The sequence below is a fragment of the Hippocampus guttulatus genome, chromosome 6 (genome assembly GCF_054856545.1).
Source record: "Hippocampus guttulatus isolate MCC_2025c chromosome 6, RoL_Hgut_1.0, whole genome shotgun sequence".
Lineage (NCBI taxonomy): Eukaryota > Metazoa > Chordata > Actinopteri > Syngnathiformes > Syngnathidae > Hippocampus > Hippocampus guttulatus.
The window spans coordinates 8,513,934-8,537,826 of record NC_141266.1 but is presented as its reverse complement, the minus strand read 5'-3'; the positions used below and the strand labels follow the sequence as shown (position 1 = coordinate 8,537,826).

Here is a 23,893-nt window from a genome sequence, read left to right as displayed (position 1 = left end):
CACAAGTGTAAATATATTTTATGATAGCTTTTCATGGGACAACAGTGAAGGAATGACGCTTTGCTACAATTTAAAGGTCAGTATAGAGTTTGATTTTCCCTCGAAATAAATCTAAACCATTGGCAACAACACTTAGCATGCCCTTAAGTGAAAATGTGAAAACTGTACCCAAATTCATATTTCATTTATTTTGTTTGCATTTTTCTTATCGCCTTGCCCATCTTCATGTGGAGAAACATTTTATTTATTTATTTGTTTATTTTTGGGCAGATGCTCAGAGTTCGTTCCCATGAGGGGCCACATTGAACTTCCAGTGACTTGTATGAAGGACTGCTCTGCAAATCTGCCGATGTTAATCCAACACCGATGGGTGTTCATTTTAACACGGGCAAAGTGTCTATATGCATCCACATTGCCTGGTGTTAAAGTAATGTTTACTCAAGTGTGTCACAGCAACAAAATGTAGTGTTGACTGTGCAGGGACAATGGCACAATTGAGTGTTTAAATGAACACTAATGTGTTCATGAAAACACTACACAGCGTGGGGGGAAATTGCGCCAAACCTCACTACCTTAAATGAAAGACATTACAGGATTTCATCCATCCAACCGTTTCTTGATTCGCTTATCCTCATGAGGATCGCGAGTGTGTTGGAGTCGATACCAGATGACTCTGTGCAGTAGGCTGGGTACAATTTTAACTACCGGTAGTTGCCAGCCAATCGCAAGGCACACAATGAAAAAACAAACATTCACATCTGGGGAAAATGTAGAGCGTTCAATCAACCTGCTGTGCCTGTTTTTGGAATGTGGAAGGAAACCAGAGAAAACCCACGCAGGCATAGGGAGAACATCTGAACTGCACCAAGGAAAGCTGGAAGCGGGATTCAAACCTACGACCTCTGTACTGTAAGGCGGACGTGCTAACCAGTCCAATACCGTGCCAACTGGCAGATTTCAATTCAAAACCAATCGATTACAAACCATACAAAAGTGGCTTAAAATTAAATATTTTTAAAATGTAGGAATAAAATCTGTGCCTCATTTTTGATGAGCAATTAGGCCGCTCCTGTTTTTTAATGTTTGTCATTTTGGTGGTACTTGAAGAGCCACTATTTTTTGAGGTGGTGCTGGGTGTGAAACGTTTGAGACCCACTGGTCAAACACAAATCCAAATCATATTCCATATGTCCCCTTTAGATATAGTTTATTGTCTACCTTTGTAAACGTGACAAACGGTCCCTCACATCACTTTGCCATCCTGCAGGTGCACACGAGGTGGCAACATACAGTATCTTACTGTCATCATGAACTATGAACTGTAAATATGAACAACCATTTTGATTTATTATTTTATTTTTCCAAACTTTTAACGATTTTGCCATGCTAGAACACACGCATCAGGTGCGGCACCTGATCTCCAACCACATCTAATAACAAATAAAAATATTGTAATAAGGTTCAATTAACCTTATTACAATATTTATTATTATTATTCAATTTAAGTTTTTTATGTAAACAATAGTAAACGCTTTGAACTTTAAGATAATGATCTGATTTGAATAAAATGTATATACTGTATGTCTAATGTCAATAAATGATGTGATTCACGAGCAGAATATGTTGCATTCAATGACACCCGTATTTGTACGTATCATAGAAACGTGGGGCTTGTAACCAAATTGCCGTGCCTCGTCATGATGGTACTAGTGTTTAATTAACCCTTGTGGAAAAAAAAACTAGATTCACTCTAAATGTATTCTCCGTTCAAAATGTATGGTAATTAGCGCCAGTTGGTGAAAGTGTCCATATTTCCTACGGCAGCAAAGCAATCAGATGTGTCAACAAAAAGTTAAGTTTGAATAAATTTGTCCCTAGTAGTGTTGCGCTGCGGCGTGGGCAGAGGATGCACGGCATGGAAAGGACTGAAAAGAGGCGGCCAAAAATGTAGAGAGGAAAACTGTGCGAGACAAAAATGTCGAAACTATTGTACAATATGATGGCAAATTTAAGTGTTTCGTGTGACGCTCTTAATTTGAGTATCGCTCTGGCTCACCGGGTTGAAGTCATGGAAAATCCACTTCAGGTAAATGTTGCTTGATATAAAACATTAAACATTATTTAGAAAAAGATAACAATGAATATTATACCTATGCATTAACTCGTGTAGTAGTACAGTTGCCAGTGAATACACTAAACACAAGGTTTTGACGTCGAAAAAGAAAAGTGCGAAGAACTATTTTTTGTGGATGTTTAATTAACTAACCAGCATATTTCAGCGTTTGGGATGAGATTCGATCAGCATGGCACACTTGACTTAGTTTTTGGGTGCTCTCGTTTTTAGAGATTAATACTGCAAAGCATTCTCCTGTGTGCACAGCACCATAGATTTCTAATTTGATTCGAATCTGCGCTGCGGACGAGCATTTGACACCTTTAATATTTTTTTTGTAAATTCCTTCGCCGATTTAAGGCTTTTGGTCGTCGTCATGCTGAAAGGTGCAGCATGTCCTCTTAATTAAGCCTGAGGGTTTTGTGCCGAAAATCGACTGATATTTGACGCTGTTAATTCCGACACTTCCACATAGAGAAATAACAGGCCAAAACTCGATACTGCGATAACAAAGCTCAACTGTGAATGTGGTGTTCTTTTGGTGATGTGCACTGTTTTCACACCAAACGTATTTTGGGAAATTATAGTCAAAAGGTTCAGCCTTGGTTTAATCAGACCATAGAACATTTGCCCTCATGCTTTTAGGAGACTTGATGCATGTTTCTACAAGATTCAGCCAGGCTGGGGGATTTTGCTCTTGCTTTTATTCTCCCTCTCTTCAAAATATTGGATGAAACAGGGACATGAATGATTCATCTTGGTCTAATATTTTCATAGAAAAAGACGGCCTTTTTAGGAGGTGTTTATATAATTTTTTTTGTTTGTGTTTTTTTTTTATACCTACTGTGTCTACAGTGGTTGTAAATTGATGGGTGAAGTGACAATGATCCAATGACCTCCCTTTCAAATTAGGCCTACCGTAGAGGTAAAAGGAAAGTTCGGGGATATTTTTTTCATTTTTCAAGACGTCGCCTCCCTGCAAGCCATATGGAGCACTTATGCTCGTAAAATAAATTAATCTCTTCAGAATGCTCAGTGTTGTCTCTAAAGCTTTTTATGGAATGAGTATTGGAAGCCAGCCAGCACAGAGATATATTAATCCTGACTTCTGTCACTATTTTCTAAAGTGATCACGGCTACACTGTTGTGTAGAATGTCCCTCTCTTTCGGCTTTATACCGTGACTTACTCTCCGAGTACAGATAGTTAATGCCTTTAACAGTTGGTACATGCGTGTCATTGTTTTGTCATTCGTCTGTCTTCCCACCTTTATGTTCACATTCTCCTCGTGCTTTTCTTCTCGTCTAATTGTGTGTTCCTGTCTTGTCTTGTGTGTGACATTTTGGGGTGGCAGAGAGGAGAGTAACAGAGGAGGCAAGAGAGGCACAAATAGTGAGTAATGACTCACGGGTGGGCGTTAGAGAATGGATCTACTGTAAGAACCCTGAGGAGCTGGATAATGGTCCCAGCCTCCTTTGTCCCACGCTACCCACTATGCCAGTGAACATCTTAACAATATCATTCTGTCTTACCACCTCAGCTAGCATCTGGAGTTAGACCGGTTTGCAGAAATTAAGTGTAACGCACCCCAGTCAAAGTGCTTATCCAGTTGGTTTCATTCGTCGAGTCACATTAATGTATCGCGATAATGAGGGTAATGGTGCTTAGTGTTATTGCTGTTCACTGCTTCACTGAACAACAGATGATGTATTCCTGTAGGGCATCTACAAAAATAGCCATCCATTTTCTGTACCGCTTATCCTCTTCACGGTCATAGAGAGCTGGAGCCCATCCCAGATGGCTTCGAGCAAAAGACAAACTATGCCCCGGACTAGTCGCCAGTCAGTCAATGGGCACGTATAAAAACAGAAAACCTTTCAGACTCACATTCACACTGCCACTGAGGGGGAATTGAACCCGTGCTACCTGTATGGAAGTCAGGCCAGTGAACTGTTACACCAACAATGACTAAGCCAAAAAATAGAAATAAGCACATTTCTTTTGAAATCAACAGGTCAAATGTATGTTCCCAAAGGATTAACACTATAACGTGACAGTGTGAAATAATAAATCTGGTTGCCTATCATTCAACCTTTGTGAAAGTTAATTGTGAGGTTGGTTTGACAGCAGGAGGAGCTTTCAATGAGTTCTGAGGAAAAGTGCTTCAAAGGGAAGCTAAAACAAACATTTTTAAAGCAAGGATACATTGCGTGTGCTTCAAACAGAATAATGAATAATTGTAAGGGGAACACCATGTTGGGCTAATTCATTCTGAGTCGCAGAATGGAAGTGCAGTGCATTGCAGAAAATGTGCAGACCGCTGTTTATAAGGTGCAAGAGGCAGGTAAGGATGACAGCCAGTCAGCTGCTGTGAAATTCAAAAATCTATCATGTATTGTAATAATAATAATAATAACAACAAGAACTATAGCATGCACAATTCAACTGTAAGTGAAACACACAAATGAATATCCAACTAGTATAGTGGTGGCAGCGTAATGCTTTTCTTCAGCTGCAACATGGACTTTTGCCAAGGTGGAGGAATGTAAATCGTGTGCTGCTTATTGCTAGAGAATTTAAAATGAAGATACCAACCATCGGCATGGTGTATCAGCATCAGACTAGATGAATTACCAAACTGAATCCTCAGTGACGATGTTTCAGTTCACTCGCTTGACTTCCATGCAGGCAACGTGGGTTCAGTTTCCACATATGGACGGTGTGAATGTTAGTGTCAAATGTGCCCTGTGATTGACAGGCGACTAATCCAGGGTATGTTCTGCCTTTCTTCCGACGTCTGCTGAGCCAGACCTGAGTTCACCATGACCCTGAACAGCCTCGGAGGTGAAGAAAATGAGACAGCCCTTCCTCATTATTGTCAATTCTGCTGTCGCTCCCCAGCACCTCCAAACAGGATGTGGATGGCTTCATGCAGAGGTCACCTAATCCTTGACTTGGACAGATTGCTATTGTGACTTGGACACAAAGGGCCATGTTGTGCCCTTCTGCGGAGGAGGATCAGTGCACTCGGTCATACCATTAGCTTCCAACTCCATTTTGCTTCCTTCATCTTTTTAGATCTCTTGGCTTTAAATGTGTCATAGCGGGGGGTGTGATTTGATTTGGCAATTACATTTTGGTCTTGTTGTGCAACCGTTGGCATTCGTCTGCATTTAGAGTATATGGCCAAAATTAATAACGGGTCGGGTGGGCATTTGATTTTAAATTTCCAGACTACATACAAACCTGCCCATCTAAGGGCAAGTCTTTACAGACTGAAATGAAAGAATCTCAAGAAAAGCAATCGTGTTCCCCTGCGCATAAAGACAGAGTGTTGTTGCGAACAGTGAAAATCAATGTGTTATTGACACCCCCCGTAAAACGTTCATAATTATGTAGTTGAGTTGTTCAGCATCTTCACTCTTGAGCAGAAATGTATCCCATACCTGGCTGTACCTGAAAGAATGTTTCCAAATGGTTGGATGCCAATGCAACTCCATTGGAATCCGCTGCAGACAATGTGAACCCAATTACCGCCAGCAATTTTTTTTCAAAAACAAATTGCAGTAAGATGAAAGTTTATTATCAGAGGGGGGGGGGGGGGTGAGAGGGTGTGAGACTTGCTCTTGGACTTTCGCCATATCTGAGGTTTTATTATTGTTCCATGCAAAAACTGGAAGTAAACTGTTTTCATTCCCTTTGCATTATTGTTACCTTTAATTTTGAAACCATTTATTTTACACGTTTACTTTAAAAAAAAAGGTAGAGTTTCAACTTCCCCTTCAGGTCTTACTACACTTCTACTTGAGTAGTGAATGTGAATACTGTAATTTTGATACATCTGCCCATTAGAATGATTTTAAGATGTGAGTTGATGTGAGATGCAACACAATGTCCCTTTAAAGTAAAACTATCAAACTGAATCAATGCTAAAACAGTCTGTCCAATGCATCTCACTCACACACACACACAGTTGAACTAAACTCAGTCCGAGAAGCGCACGACCCAGCCACCCGGCAAGCTGCATTCTACCTCCTCCTTCTCCCAAATCCTGTTATACCACTGATGCACGATGATCATCAAACATCTTCCCACTTTTAGACAAAGCCATAAACACAAGTCATAATCCTGTTTGCTTCTGGCGTGGCTCATCCTTGCTTTATGCATTTAATAAGTCAACAAACGTACATTATGAAGTCAAGGTGAATGTCTAGCAGAGAGCGCAAAGGAAGTAGAACAGAGACAATAATTGAACATGTGTAATATTGGCTCAACTGTTAATTCTGAGTTCAATAATTAGCCCAAAGTGTGCATTAGTGTAGATTTTAACTTGAAGGACAGAAATGGACTTTGACTGTACCTTTTTTTGTGTGTGTGTGTGTGTGTGTGTGTGTGTGTGTGATACTGTGTCTTGTTTATGTGCGAGTAACATCTGAGAGAGGCCTGTATGGCACTGTTCCATGTCCGTGCTTCCCGTCTGTTTGTTGCATATTAATGTATAGGAAGAGAGACTTTGATATTCCCAAAGTCTCAACTGTCAAGTGAGGCACATATGCAAGCACTCGTGCTTTTGAACAAGATCTTCACAATCTTCTATGTGACTTTCACAAAAGTGACAGCTGGCGCGGCAAGAGTTTCAGTATTGTGGGAGTTGTTGTGTGACTAGTAGAGCGTGACCTAATCTCCTGGCTGTTTACGGTTTGCCTCCACAGGAATATCTCCTCGGAATCATCATCTCCATATGTGGGAACGTCCTCATCAGCATTTCCCTCAATATACAGGTAGGATGCTCCGCAATCCTGCTACCCGGCACATGACTAAAATTCAATTTGTTTTAACAGTTTAACAGCAAATCTCCTACAGCATAGCCTGAGTTCCACAAAATTATGGAGTAAACGTGTGGCCTACTCATGTGTTACAAGTGCGAGCGAGGGCGTTTCAAGAAGAAGGCTTAACCATCATAGCTTGACTTAGTTGAACACTGTCATAGGTAGAGTAGACGTAACAATCTCTTGTTTGTATTTGCAATATGCTGGACAAATAATTGAGGACCTCATACAAACGGCATTTTAGAAGTAATTGAACGAATTATGACGATCTTGTTAAGGTTTGTATGTGACCCCAATTGCACGACAACAGGCAGGTATGGTGCAAGCAAACACTTGGCCTTGTTTATTAGCGTCTTGTACAGGATGCGAAACCCTGACTCAGGGAAAAAACAGGCACTTATGCAAAAGTAGTGATGGGTCCAGCGACACCGATGCGTTGACGCATGCGTCGGGCTCACAGAGCAAACCACGTGTCGGTGCATGTGCTGCTTCATTACGTCACGTGATTGACACGTGAAGTGCTCCGGCGCAGTTTGGTCTGCATCGGCTGCGTCGACACAGTCCAGGCTGCTAATTGACACGTGAACTGCACCGGCGCAGTTTAGACTGCATCGGCTGCTTCGCACAGTCCCGGCTGCACCACTTAGTCCAGGGGGCGTCGACTCAGTGCAGGGGGCGTTGACGCAGCAAAAGCCCGCACAGTGTATCTAAGGAAGTGCGTCTGGCGACACGATGCCGACTGCCGAAACAAGCCAGACCTCACCCTCGCTCGAATAAAAATATATGTTTGGGCAATACGGAAAACACACCGATTATCAGAAAAATGTGTCCGTCTGACTTCGAGCGTCATGTCGGCTGTCATATAATAGGCTATTATTATATGAGAAGTGCTTTATGAACGTTTGTACTGTACGTCATACTCCAGTTGATTGAGAGGTCACATAAAATGTAAACCTTGTCTGCTGACCATCATTACATCGGCTAGGCTAGCTTAGCTGTTGTCGTAGTTCAAAGCTTAATATGTGGCGTGGGTTGGGTCGGCGCCGCGAGTACGTGCTCGCGCTCACGCGCGCACAGCAGAGAGCAGTAGACTATCGACTGCTGAGACGAGCTTCACTCGAGTGACGTTGCTACAGTACGTGCATATTATGGAGCAGCTTCCGGACAAACACAAATTGTCCGCCGTGTAGAGCCATTTTGATCTCCTTTTGGAGAATAAGGTATTTATTAAAATCTCCTTGTCTCACCAAGTGCCTCTCGGATTTTTGACATGTCTTATTCCATTGTGTGTGTGTTCTCCACAACAGGGGAAATAGCATGCATTAAACGCAACAGACTGAAATTTAAAAGACTGGAGCATCTTATTTTTCTAAATCAAAATTTGTGAAGACAAAGCCCACAAGCATCCTCATTCACATCATTTTCACATTATTGAAACACATTGAATGATACAATATGAATGCATAGATGTGAATGATATTGTCAAGGGTCAATGTCATCTTTATTGTCAAACATGCTTTATGTATGACATGCAGCATAGATGAAATTTCTTCCTCTCAATCCTCAGTGCATATATGCATGCAAACATGCTGTGCATTAAACACACACAGCTAAGAAAGGATAGCAGCTACACTGTATAAAAAAGACATGTAATCTGAACAGTATAGACAATATAAACAATATAAACAGCATAAATAACAACATAAACAATGGCGCTTGTGGCTGGCTATTGTGGGTAGAGTGAGGTAGTGCATTGTATACACTTCATCATCAAATCAGTCTGTTCAGTCTGTCAAGTGGGTTGGCTGCAGGGATTTTGAAGGTCCAGCAGGTGGCAGTGGTCAGCGACACAGTATCAGCACAGTGTGTCATTGTGTCGACACGCCTCATGAGGCCTCATGGACCCATCACTACAAAAGTTCAGGAAGAAGCACGAGGAGTCCACAAGGAAATGTCTGTACAGGAAACGAAAACTTCAAGAGATGCTAACAAAGCTCACTACAGGTGGTAACGGCACAAACTTGCACCGAGGACTGGTTTGGGAGCCAACTTATACCAGCCCAAAGGAGCAGATTGGCTACAGGTGGGTGATGAGCTGACGAGTATCAGGTGTGAAGTGCAGAGCACCCTGGCTCAGGAGGCTGCCTGGCTGGCCCCTCCCTAACAGATCTGACCAAAAAAAATATTGTCTGGAAGTTGGCTCTTGGCAAAATTTGAATCGGTGAACAAAAAGGTACTCTGAAAATAGATATTTCAGTTTATTATCAAGATTACGATATTTATTTGAACTGTATTGTTTCCCCGAATCTGCTTCAATGCCTCAAATGCATACCTTATCACCAGACCCGTCACCAGACCCCATCCTTGAAATGCATGAGGGGGCAATTTTGATCTCCAAGTATACCCTAAAGACAGCACTTGCTTTGCTCCAACCATTTGGATATATTTGCGTAGCACTGCCGCTGCTAGTCAATACTCTTGAATGGCACCATTTCTGACAACCGCTGGCATATATTATCATAGACCTTATTTGCAATACATCTACATAGATGCCATCTTGGGTATGTTGATGCCGCAGTTGAATCGGGTGTGGTAAAGTCAAGCTAATTGTGAAGATGCCTCATTCACTTGGTCCTTGGAGACGTATCATCATGCAAGAACTCACCGGATTAATTCCAAACCATTGCTTTTGCTATTAAGTCATTCGAACTCCATTTTATGAATTTTATTTGCCGATTTTATGGCGGATACGATGGCCACTTCCATATATGGCGGATGTGCTGACGTCTGCTGTGCAGACTTCTAACAGGCCACCCGGTTCAACAGGTGTCTGCAGCAGAAATTAAAAGGGGAAAAAAAAGGAAATCAATCTTCATTGTAGATGTCCAAAGGGTTTGTGGCTCCCATGGTTTCTTTTATGAAACGGGTTCAAATAGCCTTTTAGTTGCCAACACCAATGTAATATGACTGTCCTCACTTGCCGTACTGTGATGTGGCACAACAGTCTTAATGCGTAATGTAGGAGACTAAACATCGCCTATATGAAAACTGCGATAAATTGTCACCAACATGTATGTTGACATCTCTACTGTGCTCATACAACAACCTCTGAAAATATTTGAATGATGGCGCAAGTATTACACATTTCTAATACAGATGGCATTTTCCTCTTTAGAGAGGCACTCACGTCCATCAATTACAAAATATTGGAGCGATAGTTTTAGATGTTGAAAACGGCATAAGAAGACAGGTCCTGATACATGTTTGTGACGAGTGATTGACTGACATATTAAAGCGACAGAAGGTTTGTTTTTTTTTAACACCTTGTTGAGTATGAGATGCCTGCCCCAAGTGCCAATCTACAGCAGTGCCCTCGGCTCTCCTTATTGACAAATACATAAATATTTTAGAGGTCTGCCTACCACCTTATCAAAATAAAGTTCAAGTTAAAATTGATATAAAGTGACTGAAATTTCAACGGGTGTAACTAACTGAGGTCGAAACATATTACAGCCTCAATTAAAAATATAAAATGCTATGCAATTGCAGTTTACCATTGTTTGGGCACTGTAAGCTGGTTTCTGGAGGAACACGTCCTTATTCGGATTGAAGAGCTTCATAACTCATTGATTTGCTTAATTGGTGTCATGCCACCTCTTTGATTAAAGGCTAATCAGCTGAAGGTTTTATGTTAATATTAAGAGATGCACAGCAACCCTGTTCTGACATATTCCTGAAAGTGTACACTGTGATTCATTGCCAACAGTGTGATGTGCAAGTGTGTTTTATACAAGTGTTTACTGCATGGATCTGGAGCTGCCGCAAACCCATTTTCCCTCTCCTCCGAACAGAAATATGCCCACGTCTGTCTTTCCCAGCAAGGCTCCAAGCCTTACTACACCTCTGTGCTGTGGTGGTGCGGTCTGCTTCTCATGGGTGTTGGTGAACTGGGGAATTTTGCTGCCTATGGCTTTGCTCCAGCATCCCTCATAGCCCCACTGGGATGTGTGTCTGTCATAGGTAAACCGTGACCTTCTTACACACTCATTTTCCATTTTGTCAAAGGTAGCTCGAAAGGCTGTGTTTCACCTTCCACCATTGCCATTCATCATGCAGTATGCCTTGTAAACCATTCCAATGACGGATCCGTTTGGATGGTAACGGCATTTTTATTTGGAAACACAACTCGCATGCAGCAGAATCACATACGACAGAAGAGACCAAACCATTGTTTATTCAAGCAACAAAATATTAAACTAGGGCAACATTGCTCACGAGTATATATTCTCTCTGCTCTGTGGCGATAATAATAACTATTACTGCGTCTTAGTTGGAGACCTCCTCCGCTTCTTGAGCTGAAATTCACAGCATCTTGAATTGAATAGACGGTCCTGAAAACCTCGACTCAATCCCACTCACCCGTTTTTAATATGCTTATATTTATATTTTATATTTCTATTTATTGATGTACTTTTTGTCTTTTACTTTCTCCCTCTCATAATTTTGCCGCTGAAAATTGGGAATTTCTCCATTGTGAGACAAATACAATTTTTTTTTATCTTATCTGAATTCAGTCGAGCTTAGTGCTGTCTGACATGTTGCAGCACTGCAGGTGCGCAACTCTAACGTCGGACCTTCTTACCTTTATGATGTCAAAAGTAATTAAAAAACAACTGCTTCTAAAAAATGTTTGCTAGAACGGAGACACAAAAGATGATCTATGCTCTCTATTCATTGTATTAGCAATGTAAAGATTAAGGCTATATTGGGTAGCCATTGGAATACTTGAAAATGCTGAATTTCAAAATTGAATGACATTTTGTATATTATATGGACTGGGCAGCACAGTGGATTCGTGGTTGACACATCAGCCTCACAGTCCTGAGGTTCAAGGTCGAATGTCAGCACAGGTCTCCCTGTGTGGAGTTTGCTTGTGTGTTTTCTTTGGGTACTCCAGCTTCATCCCACATTCCAAAGTCTTGCACAGGAGGTTAATTGAAGACCCTAAATGAAGTGTGAATGTCAGGGTGTATGGTTGTTTGTCTATACTGTTTGTGCCCGGTGAGTCAAAATCAGCTGAGATAGGCTCCCCTGCAACTCTAATGAGGACCAGTGTCGGAGAAAATGAATGGATGGGTTGATGTTCACATTTACTTTCTCCAAAAAAAAGGAGAAAGTAAATGTGGGTTTTAGGTGGGCAGCCCGGTGGTCAAGTGATTAGTACGTCGACCTCACAGTGCAGAGGTGGTGGGTTTGATCCCGGCTCCGGCCTTCTTGTGTGGAGTTTGCATGTTCTCCCCGTGCCCGTGTGGGTTTTCTCCGGGTAATCCGGTTTCCTCCCACATTCCAAAAACATTCTTGGCAGGCTAATTGAACACTGGAAATTGTCCCTAGATGTGAGTGTGAGCGCGGATTGTTGTTCGTCTGTGTGCCCTACTGCCCAAAGACGGCTGGGATAGGCTCCAGCACCCCGCGCGGCCCTTGTGAGGATAAAGCGGATCGGAAAATGGATGGATGGATGGATGTTTTAGGTAAGCAGCCTGGAAGCATTTTTAACTGTTACACAAATGTAAAAACAAGATAACCTCTATTAAGAGGAACACATGAAAACACGTAAATCTGTGCCACAACTATCATAACAAGTATATGATAACTCTGGGCCACATGTGGCTGCTTTGAAATGTGAGCCAGCTTATTTCACAGTACCTGCGTGGATTTTCTTCTCCAGTTGTTAAGGCTGGTCCTTCTTTTCGGATAAATGTCGCCAAAAAGACACCAAGAGAAATCAAAGCAAGCGCGGTTAATCCTTTGATGCGCTTTTAGCTTCACCTCGATGCATCTTATTCGTTCAATACTGTATTATATTGTACTGCTTATGCAACTGAGCAGCCCGGTGATCCAGTGGTTAGCGTGTCGACCTCACAGTGCAGAGGTTCAATTCCAGCTCCGCCTCTCTGTGTGGAGTTTGCATGTTCTCCCTGGGCCTGCGTGGGTTTTCTTCGGGTACTCCGGTTTCCTCCCACATTCCAATAACATGCATGGCAGGCTCATTGAGCACTCAACATTTTCCCTCGGTGTGAGTGTGAGCGTAGATGGTTTTTCGTCTCTGTGTGCCCTGCGATTGGCTGGCAACCGTTTCAGGGTGTCCCCCGCCTACTGCCCACAGACAGCTAGGATAGGCTCCAGGACTCCCCGCGACCCTTGTGAGGATAAGCGGATCCGAAAATGAATGAATGAATGAATGCTTATGCAACTTTACCTTGTATCTGGTTTATCCGGAGGCGATTAGGATAAAGATAGGAGGACAACGGCTCCTTGTCTACTTCATGACACCCATCATATCCTGTAAAACCGTATTATTGTTAGACCTTGTGATTGTAACAGAATTATAGCGGCAGGTGATGTTCTGGACTGATTTCCTTTACGACAATATTGTTTCCGTTCCTCTTTTTGTCGCCACTTTCGCACTTGCTCATTTGACAGTGTCTGCAGTGTGAACTGCTGGATGCAGCTGGCAGCTGCTCTGAGCACACTCCAAACACAGGTTAAACATTAAACAGCTTCATTTTTTTTTTTCACATCCCGCAACTCATCAGTCACCACAACGGAGGTGACGGCTGCTCATGATTATTAATGATATCAATTACCCAAATACTTCAAACAGTTTTCCTATGGCCATGTGTTGCCGCGTTGCAAATGGCTGAGTGGTTTAAATAACGCACTCAAGTAAACCACAATCTTGTGGAGGGCTAACCGCAGTGCTGTACTCTATTTAGCTTTACCAGAGTCCTTCATGCAATACCTTTAACGCACACATTTTGATGATCATTCCAGTAAGTAAAAATTATATCGCAAGGAAATCGCAGGTGTGAACGATTACTGTGCTCATTTCCATTGCAGGGTGATTGAGCCTTGAAAGAGCACCTCAGCCCTTTGACATTGCCAAAAATTACACAGTGAGCACATTACTCGCCGAGTTACAAACAGTGTGTTGACACCCAGGGGGTGTGGAGGGTTTTAGTTGTAGTTTTTTTTTCCCTCTAGATATGGTTCACAAGCTAACACACACCTATCCTGCGGTGCTTTTGCATGTGAGTGAAGGCTTGGTGAGGAGGGTGCACAGATAGCCAGGAGTCCTTGGTTGAGTAAACAAGAGGAAATCAAGTGCTTGAGGTGGGTTGCAGGTGAAAAGACATGTGAGGGAAGACTAAGACAAAAGATGAGTTCTGAAAAATGTTCCAAGCAGGGAAATGAAACACAAGCGACAAGAGTGACAGCATTGATGAGGCTGTTCTACACCTATCGAAACTGACACTCTGATATCCCAGAGTGACTGTCGTCCTTTTCCTCTGAGACCGCTTGTAACAATTAGGTATGACCGCATCCTTTCAAATATTGTTGTGCGGAGCTACGCTTCACCTCTCCTTGACATAGATGTCAATTCTTCACTTGGAGGAATGAGGCTGGCATTCTCTACTGAAGGTCACTTTACAATGCGGCGGAACGATTGTGTCACCGTAACACAAACTGAATTCGAATTAACCCAATATCAAATAAAATAATGAAAATGAGACTAAATTGTAGACTTGAAGTTAATTTTGGGGGCTCTCATAAGTATTTAGGCTCAGGGATATCATTGGAGCAACACCAGACGGCTGACTTATTTCAACGTACTCTGTGATTGACGGGCAATCAATCTGAGGTGTGGTCTACCATGATTTAATACACAATGTGTGATGTGGGTCTGATGGTGTCCACACGCACACACACACACATCTCACCCAAGATTGTTTACCTCAATGGTTCCTTTTGTCATGTTCTTTTTTTATCAAGCTGTGTGAATCTCAATTTATATGCTGTTGCTATGGTGACCTGGCAAAAGCCAACTGCTCCCAGAGGCACAGACAGTATTCCTTAATGTGTGTCTAATCTGTGCCCTTAATACTCACTGTATGAAATATTTCATGAGTGACAGTTAAAGAGACTCTTTGGAACCCTCCAATTAGTCACTAATGTCTTTTAGAGCATTATGCCCATGCCAGCCTCCGAGACAGATGTAACATTTCAGTCGTATCGACATTGCTTGAACTGAAGTGTATTGTGTATGAAAAGTGGTTTGGGTTTAGTTTCAGTTGCAGACCAATCACTTCTTGTGGAGCCTTTTAAGATCAACTGCTATGACGTGGCAATCGATGTGTGAAGAAATGGTGTCATTTTTTTTCACCACGTTTGATCGCACATATGTGTGTGTCATATTGATGTGTTTATCTAGTGTCACTGATTCAACTGTAAAGGTGACAGTCTGCCCGTCTGTCTTTTTGGTTGGTGTTTGTCATTATTTTCTACTACCGTACATCATAGCACCGGGACTGAGATAAAAGTCATTTACTCAGTAGGAAGATGACATTTAGAAGGTCCCCCAGCATGACACATTTCACCACTTTGCTTCAATGATTGTCCGTGTTTGTTTGTTTCCCTCTTAATTTAGTTTTGATGGTCCTATGCAGTTGTGTATGCGTGTGGCCATCCATCTGTGTGCATCCTTATTGATGCCTGTCTGTGGTCCCGCATCGCAATCAATCTCTGTCACACCCCAACACTGTAATGGTTACTACTCGTCAGTCCCAGTTCGCTGCATATCCTGAGGCAACACGATTCAATATCTCGTTTTTTGACACCGATATTGATGAATGGGTTCATTAAATATGCTGCATAGAATATCATGCTGTTATCATCATCATGTTCTTATCAAGTGTAATAAGCTCCATCCATCTCAGCATTCTGACAAATTTCACAGGCAGCTCAAGCTGCCAATTTGGTTTGTACAATTTTCCAACTTTGGTGTATTCTGCATAAATTGGTCATCAAAGCGGCTGTATATAGAATAGAGAAAAACCTAATCGATCAGACATCAACCGATCAGACCACTGCCCAGCACACCTGAGAATTCGGTGGCTGAAAGTCATCTAAACTTTACACCTGCTGCAACCACGTCTACCTATTGGTGCATGTAGTCTAATGTGATTTTGGTCAATTTGATCAAGCTCCACAGACATGTGCGGGATGTCATCTAGTGCATTCACAGGCATCCGACCCTCTAAATCATTGGAGAAATCACTTCATTGACCCCGTCATTTCTGTAATTCATGAGAAGCATACTTTGCATGCATTGACTTCCTGCATGTCTTCCATGTCAAGGACTGCGCCTCTCATGCATCGATTTTAATGGGAATGAAAGGAGCCGCTGTGACTGGTGCCCCCCCCCCCCCCCCTAAAAAAATTGTCTGTGTTAACGCCCACAACAGCGCAAATTACCCGTATCTAACTGTGCCAAAAATACCAAAATCCATTCTGGCTATGTGCAGATTTAGACCCTGCTTTGCTCATGACTTGCACTGGGCATGGAATTAGTTTCATCGGTCTGACAATAGAATCTCAACTCTTGTCACGTTGCGAGGTGGTGGTGGACCCCAAAAAGCAGGCAAGAGGGAGGAGCTTGGTGTACTTGACAAATTTTACTCAAACATAGAGAAAACTAAATCCAAAACAAACAAAGTCCAAAGTATAAAACAAAAATCATGACTGAAGCTAAAACATAATGGTGACCTAAACATGACTGAAACAAACATGACAGGACAAGCAACAATGACTTGACAACCAGTGGTTGTGCCGGGAGTCCTTTTAAACCATTACATAATGACATAACGACCAACAGGTGTGCAGCTGCAGGGAGAACCCTACAGTGCCACCTGTTGGTCACAAACAGAATCATGACAACTCTCCTCTCGCCTCATCCAACCAAATACATCCAAATCCTGTTTGTATTCCATCAACCAACTTTAAGTCAGTCCAGAGGATTGTAAAATAATTTCCAAGCATCGATTGTCATTGTGGTGCTTCAATGTTAAACTAATGGGAATATATTTCTATTTGTCTCTCCAGCAAGCGCTTTCATCTCTGTGATTTTCCTCAAGGAGACCTTGCGCGTCTCTGATGTTGTCGGTAAGCAAACATTCAGGAACACAAACACAACATGGATCCTGCCGACAGATTGTTTGATAAGATGAAGAAATAATTTCCTTAAGTTAAATTTGATCACATTTTCTTTTAAGCTATTTGTTAGAGTGAAGAATTATGGAGATTTATCGAGAAACTGAATATTGTTGTGACATATCCATGTAAACAAGGACTTTTATATGTGGATTTATTTATTTTTCATCGCAATCAGTACATATTTTGACAACATCTAGCACTCAGACGAGCAACATAAAAACGGATTGATGTGATGAAGTAGGTTAAGGAGCTATCTAATATTGTGGCTCTGCTGGTGCAAAAGCAAGAGGGCTAAATGAAACAAAACGTACAACACTCACAAGAAGAGCCCGTTATATTTGGATGCTCATCCTGATAGAAATGTTAACAAATAAAGTTGTTCCCGTTTTTTTTTCCTCCATTGAGTTAAAGTAAAATATTGCCTCCGCCCCACAATGCAAATGGTCAAGTCCCGTCTGTATAATAATGACGTAATTACCCAGGCCCTCGAAAGTAGCCATCTTAGTAACAGGGAGACAAAAAGTACAGCACTACACCATTTTTGTTCAAATGGTTCTGTTTTTGCTCTTTAGGTCAAGATTGAATGATACATATTGAATCCTCATAACAAACAATCCAAAAAGTTCTCTATTGACTATTTCGTTCAATTGTCTGTAGTCAATGTGTGTTTGGTCTGTCTTGTATCTTAAATAACATTCCCATTTGTTTCTTGAGAGTGTGTGTGTGTGTGGGGGGGGGGGGGGGGGGGGGGGGGTTGAATGCTGTCAAGCTGTCAGCTTGTCTCTGTCTTTAGGTGGCACGCTGGCAATAACGGGAACCTACGTCTTGGTGACCTTTGCCCCCCACACGTCCACTCACATTACAGCCCATCTGGTCCAGTTCTGTGTCATCAGCTGGCACTTCCTGCTGTACCTTGTATGTAACCTTTTATTTATATATATAGTATGCAATCTTATAAGAATGTGTAAAAGGAGTTCTACTTTCACGATTGAATCCACAGTGTTGATGCCAGTCATTTTATCCTGCGTTCAGAAAAAAGAAATGGAAAGGCCAATTTGTATTGGTATATGGAATATAAATAACCAATCATTTTTGTGTTTTTGAAGTTGAACATACAGTACATAAGAGAGATTCTGACTTGTTATTAGTGGCATGTGTACACAGTAGCTTTTCGAGTCTCTGTGCTTTCTGCCCGCCTTCTAAAAGGTACAGTAAAGGATAAAAACACGCCTGATACGTGTTGATCTACACATCCATTACCTGCGACCCGAATGACAAGGACAAGAGGGAGAGAAAATGGATAGATGGATGCAAGCCATTCACACGCGCATAGCGGTCTTCCCAGTTCAACCTTAGGCATGGATGTCGTAAACACACTGTAGCTGTTACCATAGGGATGAATGCGCTTCTGACACAAGCAACCGTCTATCTCATCCTCTTAACAGACACAGATCAATTCTACCCTGCCAAATCTCCATTTACATTCCAAATTCTCCTTTTATTTCTGCAGGACAATCTGTTTACATGCCGTAAAAGATAAAAGCAAGCAGTGCTCCCTCCACGTATTTCAGTCGGTGCTGGGTGTGTGTGCCCTGTGTAGCAAAAGCAGCATTATTCAGCCAGCACCACGTGATTCTAATTCACTCGAATCTGCTCCGCTTTGCTTAACTGATGCAAGGAAATGTTTCAGAAATTAGCGTCATACTGATTGAAGCCGAAATGAACTGCACTGAAAAAATCCTGCAATGAATACACACACACACACACACACACACACCCAAAGGCATAGGGGGGGTTTGAATTGATCTAAAGGTCAGGTTGCCCTTTTTCCACACCCTACTTTTGTATTCCCCTCTTATACTCCATTTTTCACCACCTTGTGGTGTTTTCTCGCAGCCCTTGAACAGCTGAAAGCTATTGGCTTCACAAGGACACAACTCTTCTCATTCAAAAACAGCGATTCATCCCCCCCCGTCATGGAGATTTGTTTCAATTAAAGCGTGCCGCTCTTTGTCATAGAGATAAGGTGGTCAGGGAAAGATGGAAAGCAATTGGAACTTTCATTTTCTGTGTGACGTTTGAGAAAATGCACTCTGCATAAATTAATCCCCCCCCAACCCCCCACTCTCCTTTCTCAATAGATGATAGAGGTCATCGCCTTTTGCATCCTGCTCTTTCTGTACAAGAAGAAGAATATGAAGAAAATTGTCATTGTGATGCTGCTGGTGGCACTGCTTGGTATGGACATGCGCACACTTGCTTGATTGAGGGCGCAGGGATCATGAATTGAACCAATATGGGTAGTGCGTTGATTCGTTACCAAAAAATGGATTTGTGGTCACTCGTCATTGATGCAAAAAAGACGTCTGTGCTCAATAATCAACACAAACACGCGAGGTTTATATTAGCCGTATAACGACATCTTAGTAAAGTGTTATTGTCTTTCTGCAGCCTCTCTTACAGTCATCTCAGTAAAGGCCGTGTCGGGAATGATCACGGAGTCGATAAAAGGCGATCTGCAATTCATCTATCCCATCTTCTACATTATGCTCGTCATCATGGTGGTCTCCTGTGCCTTCCAGATCAAGTCAGTGCTGCCTTTCCTTGTGGGATTTCCTTTCTCAAACTTTTCTCTTGGTCACAACAACTCGGATAAATCCTACAAAACAATTACGTCAATCCACCGATGTGTTTTATATTTATTTTTTGCGAGGATTCCCCACACATGTCCAGTATAATTTTTGGGCTCATCCACAGGTTCCTCAATCAGGCAATGAAAATGTTTGATGCCACAGAGGTGGTTCCAATCAACTTTGTGTTTTTTACTGCAAGTGCCATTGTTGCAGGTAGGTGTGTTCATCACAAGCGCATCACTCTGCCGGTCGCTGCGTTTAAGCACCGCCCTCCACAGGATTATATTGTTTTGCTTTAAGAAATAGTCTGCGTTTACAAATTGTCACGTAGCGAGGTGGTGGTGGACCCCAAAAAGCAGGCAAGAGGGAGGAGCAGGGTGTACTTGACCAATTGTATTCAAACAGAGAAAACTAAATCCAAAACAAAACAAAGTCCAAAGCATCAAACAAAAACCATGGCAGAAGCTCAAAACATAACAATGACCTAAACATGACTGAAACAAACATGACAGAAGCCAACAAACAGCAACACACAAACAATGACCCGACCATGAGTGGTCGGGCGGGAGTCCTTTTATACTGCTAAATACATAACGGCCAAGAGGTGTGCAGCTGCAGGGAGAGCCCTATAGTGCCCCCTGTTGGTCAAAAACATAATCATGACACAAATTAAATGAATATAATTGTGTGTGCATATACATACTGTATATATTTGGTATTATGGTAGTACCGGTACAATCCAAATAAAATGAAAAAATTGATATTCAAAAATATTTTTGTTTTTAAAAACATTTTTTCAACACCTAATGAAACAGGCAGACGGTATCACACAAATGAGGGTAGTGTGGTGCAATGGTGGTTCGCACATTGACCTCATGTTCAAGGGGTTCAAGGGTGAAATCTCAGCCCAGGAAACTCGGAATTCCAACTTCCACCCACCTTCCTAAGACACGCATGTTAGGTTCATTGAAGATGTTGTCCATGAACTAAGTGTGAATGTGTGAGAATGGTCATTTGTCTACATGTGATTGGCTGTCAACCACCTCTCAGCTTTAGACTTGTTCCTTTAGGAGTTGATATGGGATATTTTGTTTTACAGGGATAATCTTTTACCAGGAATTTGAAGGCTTGGCATTACTGAATATTTTCATGTTCCTTTTTGGGTGAGCATTCTCAGTAAAACATCACATATTTTAGCTTACAAAGGAGTAACTGTTTCTACATTGTTTGCAGATGTCTGCTTTCTTTTCTGGGAGTTTTCCTGATAGCCAGAAACCGGCCAAAAGGAAAGAAACAGGATTGCAACTTTATAGCAATGGAAATGGTCCCTGGTAAGCCATCCAACATTTAAATGAAGGTTTCTTTAATTTTATGATTCAATTTTATGTGAGCCTGAATTGGTAGTAATTAATACGTTTAGCTTAGAATATGCAGAAGAGCTGAAAAATATACCTCTTTGTTGATATTTTTCACTTTTATGGCAACATGTTCAACACACTGCTACGAGACATAACGCGTAATTTACTGCTTGTAAATTTTACATTGGACAACGACGAGGACAGAAACAAAAACAATTCCATAATGCGTATCAAAAAATTGCAAGAGGTTGACCAGAAATGGCAAAAAAGGTGCACACTGGCATGTTATTTCAAAATTTGTACAAAAAAAATACGTTTTGTCGAGCCTCCGGGGTGCGAAAGAAAAGGCGGGCGCGCGTGTGCAGTGTCCATTTCAGCAGAAGAGGAGTTGTTTACAATTTGAGATGGGACATGCCACACGGGTGACATTAAAAACCAACGCCATGCCGAGTATTTTTAACGAGCAGGAGGTGGGAGATGAGCTTAATTGCCCGAGGGAAGATCTGATGGCCCCTAACATGAACGAAACCGAAAAATAAAGTAGATACAAGAGTTTGTGAAAAGGGAAGTCACCGTCTCCCTTTGTAGAGACCTGACGCTGAGGCAATTGCACACTGCTGACTTCCGGGGATGCAGATCATGCGCCACCGTAGGTTAAAGGTCACCTACTTTTAAATTGTTTTTATTTATTTATGAGAAAGTGAAGCTGATTAGGATATTTAGGGTACAGTTTGCACTCACAAAAAAATCTATAACATTAATAACACACAGATATGTACTGGTCGATGGCAATCAACGTTTTGGGCACCCCTGCTATAGATTCATTCCGTTCGGCATAGTGTGTGTATATATATGATAGTGAAGTTGACACACATTTCGAGACCAAATGGCATACATATGTGAATCCCTTTTAAGTAAGCAGAGCATTAGCGGCAAGTGACCCACAATTTCTATGATGGCTGAGTGCAGTAGCCCTGCCATCTGCAGTCGATGCTACTTCTAATGAGCTCTCCTGTTTGTGTTGGCAGGAAAGAGATGCACAGACAGAGTGCAGCCTGAGACCAAAAGTCCAACATATGGATCGCTGGCAGCCAAGTTCATGTGTAACACAGGTGACCAAATAGAAGAGTCTTAAGAGCCCTTCCATCTGTTGATGTGATGATTAAGTGTGTCAACACTTGCCTCCTGCTGGGCCAAACGTTTGAAGACATTCTCTGGACTCGGTTTATCTGTAAGTAAGATAAATAGTCCACTGCTCCCAAGTGACCTGGAGCTATTACACACTTAGCAACTCCCAAAAGTGCAACTTCATGAGGCCTGATGTCAGTGGCGGGCCGTGCATTTCAACCTTAGGCCTTCAGTGACGTCACATACAGTACATTAACACAATATAGGCTCGTCAGGCAGCACTTAATTTCAGGAGCATTTAAAACCATCAAGTATGCATTCACAATTAAGAGCAGGAAACTAAATTTACAGATATTGTCAAAAATAAAAAGATTTAAAAAATACTAAATAAAATGCCACCCAAATTACGCTGTGTGATCATAAACAAGTGCGCAATGTCGCAGTTTCATATAAGACACCAACCACACAATAACAAAACAAACTATTCTTTGAAAATAAAATTAACAGATCATTTGCATTTTGAGAATAGGCTATACAACAGCAAATAACTGAAAATGTTGAGCAGCTGAGATTGAACGAATTTTAGTGCACGAGGCTGACTACAATGCGCCATTATAAGTTGCAGGTGAGCTGATTTATTTGATACATTTTGGTATCTTTGTCATTTTATTTCGTGACCATTAATACTAATGAAATAAAATAACAAGAATAAATGTAAAATAAAATTCATTTACTCACCAATGTAGTGCCTGTTCACTGAGCTGCAGATCTACGCGAGTGTCCCCAAACGTTCTTAAACGCACCGTAGCTTGTAAGTGCCCAGCCGTGCTCTGATGTTTCCTTGCTGCCTTGGTAAAACAACTTAAATTGGTAAATCCAGTGGAAGGTCCGTCTTGAAAATTGTGTGGAAAGTAGTCCTGCAACCAGATCAACGTCTTCTCCTTCGGCCATTTTGGGTCAAAATGCAGCAACAGCTCCCTCTAGCAGGCGCTAATCCAATCACCGAACGCGCACGTCCAGTGTCGACGTAAACCCTTCTAGCTGGCCCTGCTACGCAGACTCGTGATCTGATTGGCTATTGCAAGCTGACTGTGCCGGTTCATTTACAGCGCACAGGGGCCTGCTCTGTTTAATCTGAAGGCCCCGAGCAAGTTTACTTTACCTGGCAACACAAGCTATCTGAAATATAATTGGTTGAAAACTCTACCATAATAAATAAGTTATTTATCGAGTGGCTTTCAATGTAACATTGAAAACCACTCGACTAAGTGGAAACAATATGACGTAAAGAATACAGAGAATAATTTTGTTGACATATTTATGAAAATAAAATAAATTAAATTTGTTATTCTCAGAAAAGTAAATTTATTAAATTTACTTTTCTAAACATTCTCAGAAAAGTAAATTTATTAAATTTACTTTTCTGAGAATGTTTAGGCCAGCAGAGAAGGCCTTGCTGGCCCTGACGGAACGCCACTGCCTGATGTCAACTTAGATTAGATAGATCTAAGAAGATAGAAACTATGCCCAGAACTGAAACAAAGAGAGTTCATCAATGTGCGATGACTGGTACATCAAAACAAAATGTAAAGAGGTGTGCTATGTGTTGAACGCATGTCTCACAGTCTGTGGTTTGACTAAACACGTTAATGAAAACTTGTCCCACATGTAAAACATACATTTGACCTCAAATAAACCGCAAACCACATCAAGACCTGAATCTAAAGTTAAGGGTTGCTAGGCAACCAAACCCTTACTTCCCTCCTGCCACCCACACATT

General features: G+C 41.7%; 1 protein-coding gene across 1 annotated transcript; it reads left to right on the top strand.

The window, feature by feature from the left end:
- The first annotated feature begins 1,900 nt into the window (after positions 1–1,900).
- Positions 1,901–22,923, top strand: nipal2 (NIPA like domain containing 2). The gene is made up of 11 exons (XM_086113489.1): positions 1,901–2,086; positions 6,825–6,893; positions 10,793–10,961; positions 16,884–16,943; positions 17,788–17,909; positions 19,136–19,232; positions 19,446–19,581; positions 19,752–19,840; positions 20,727–20,790; positions 20,861–20,958; positions 22,014–22,923. Exons 1-11 carry the CDS (start codon positions 1,976–1,978, stop codon positions 22,118–22,120), a joined length of 1,122 nt encoding a protein of 373 aa, XP_085969615.1. The 5' UTR covers positions 1,901–1,975; the 3' UTR covers positions 22,121–22,923.
- Positions 22,924–23,893: the final 970 nt, after the last annotated feature.

Coding starts and splice junctions, on each gene's coding strand:
- nipal2 (XM_086113489.1), top strand. CDS start 1,976: ATGTCGAAACTATTGTACAATATGATGGCAAATTTAAGTGTTTCGTGT. Junction 19,233..19,445: donor GCTGCTGGTGGCACTGCTTG/GTATGGACATGC, acceptor GTCTTTCTGCAG/CCTCTCTTACAGTCATCTCA. Junction 19,582..19,751: donor TCCTGTGCCTTCCAGATCAA/GTCAGTGCTGCC, acceptor GCTCATCCACAG/GTTCCTCAATCAGGCAATGA.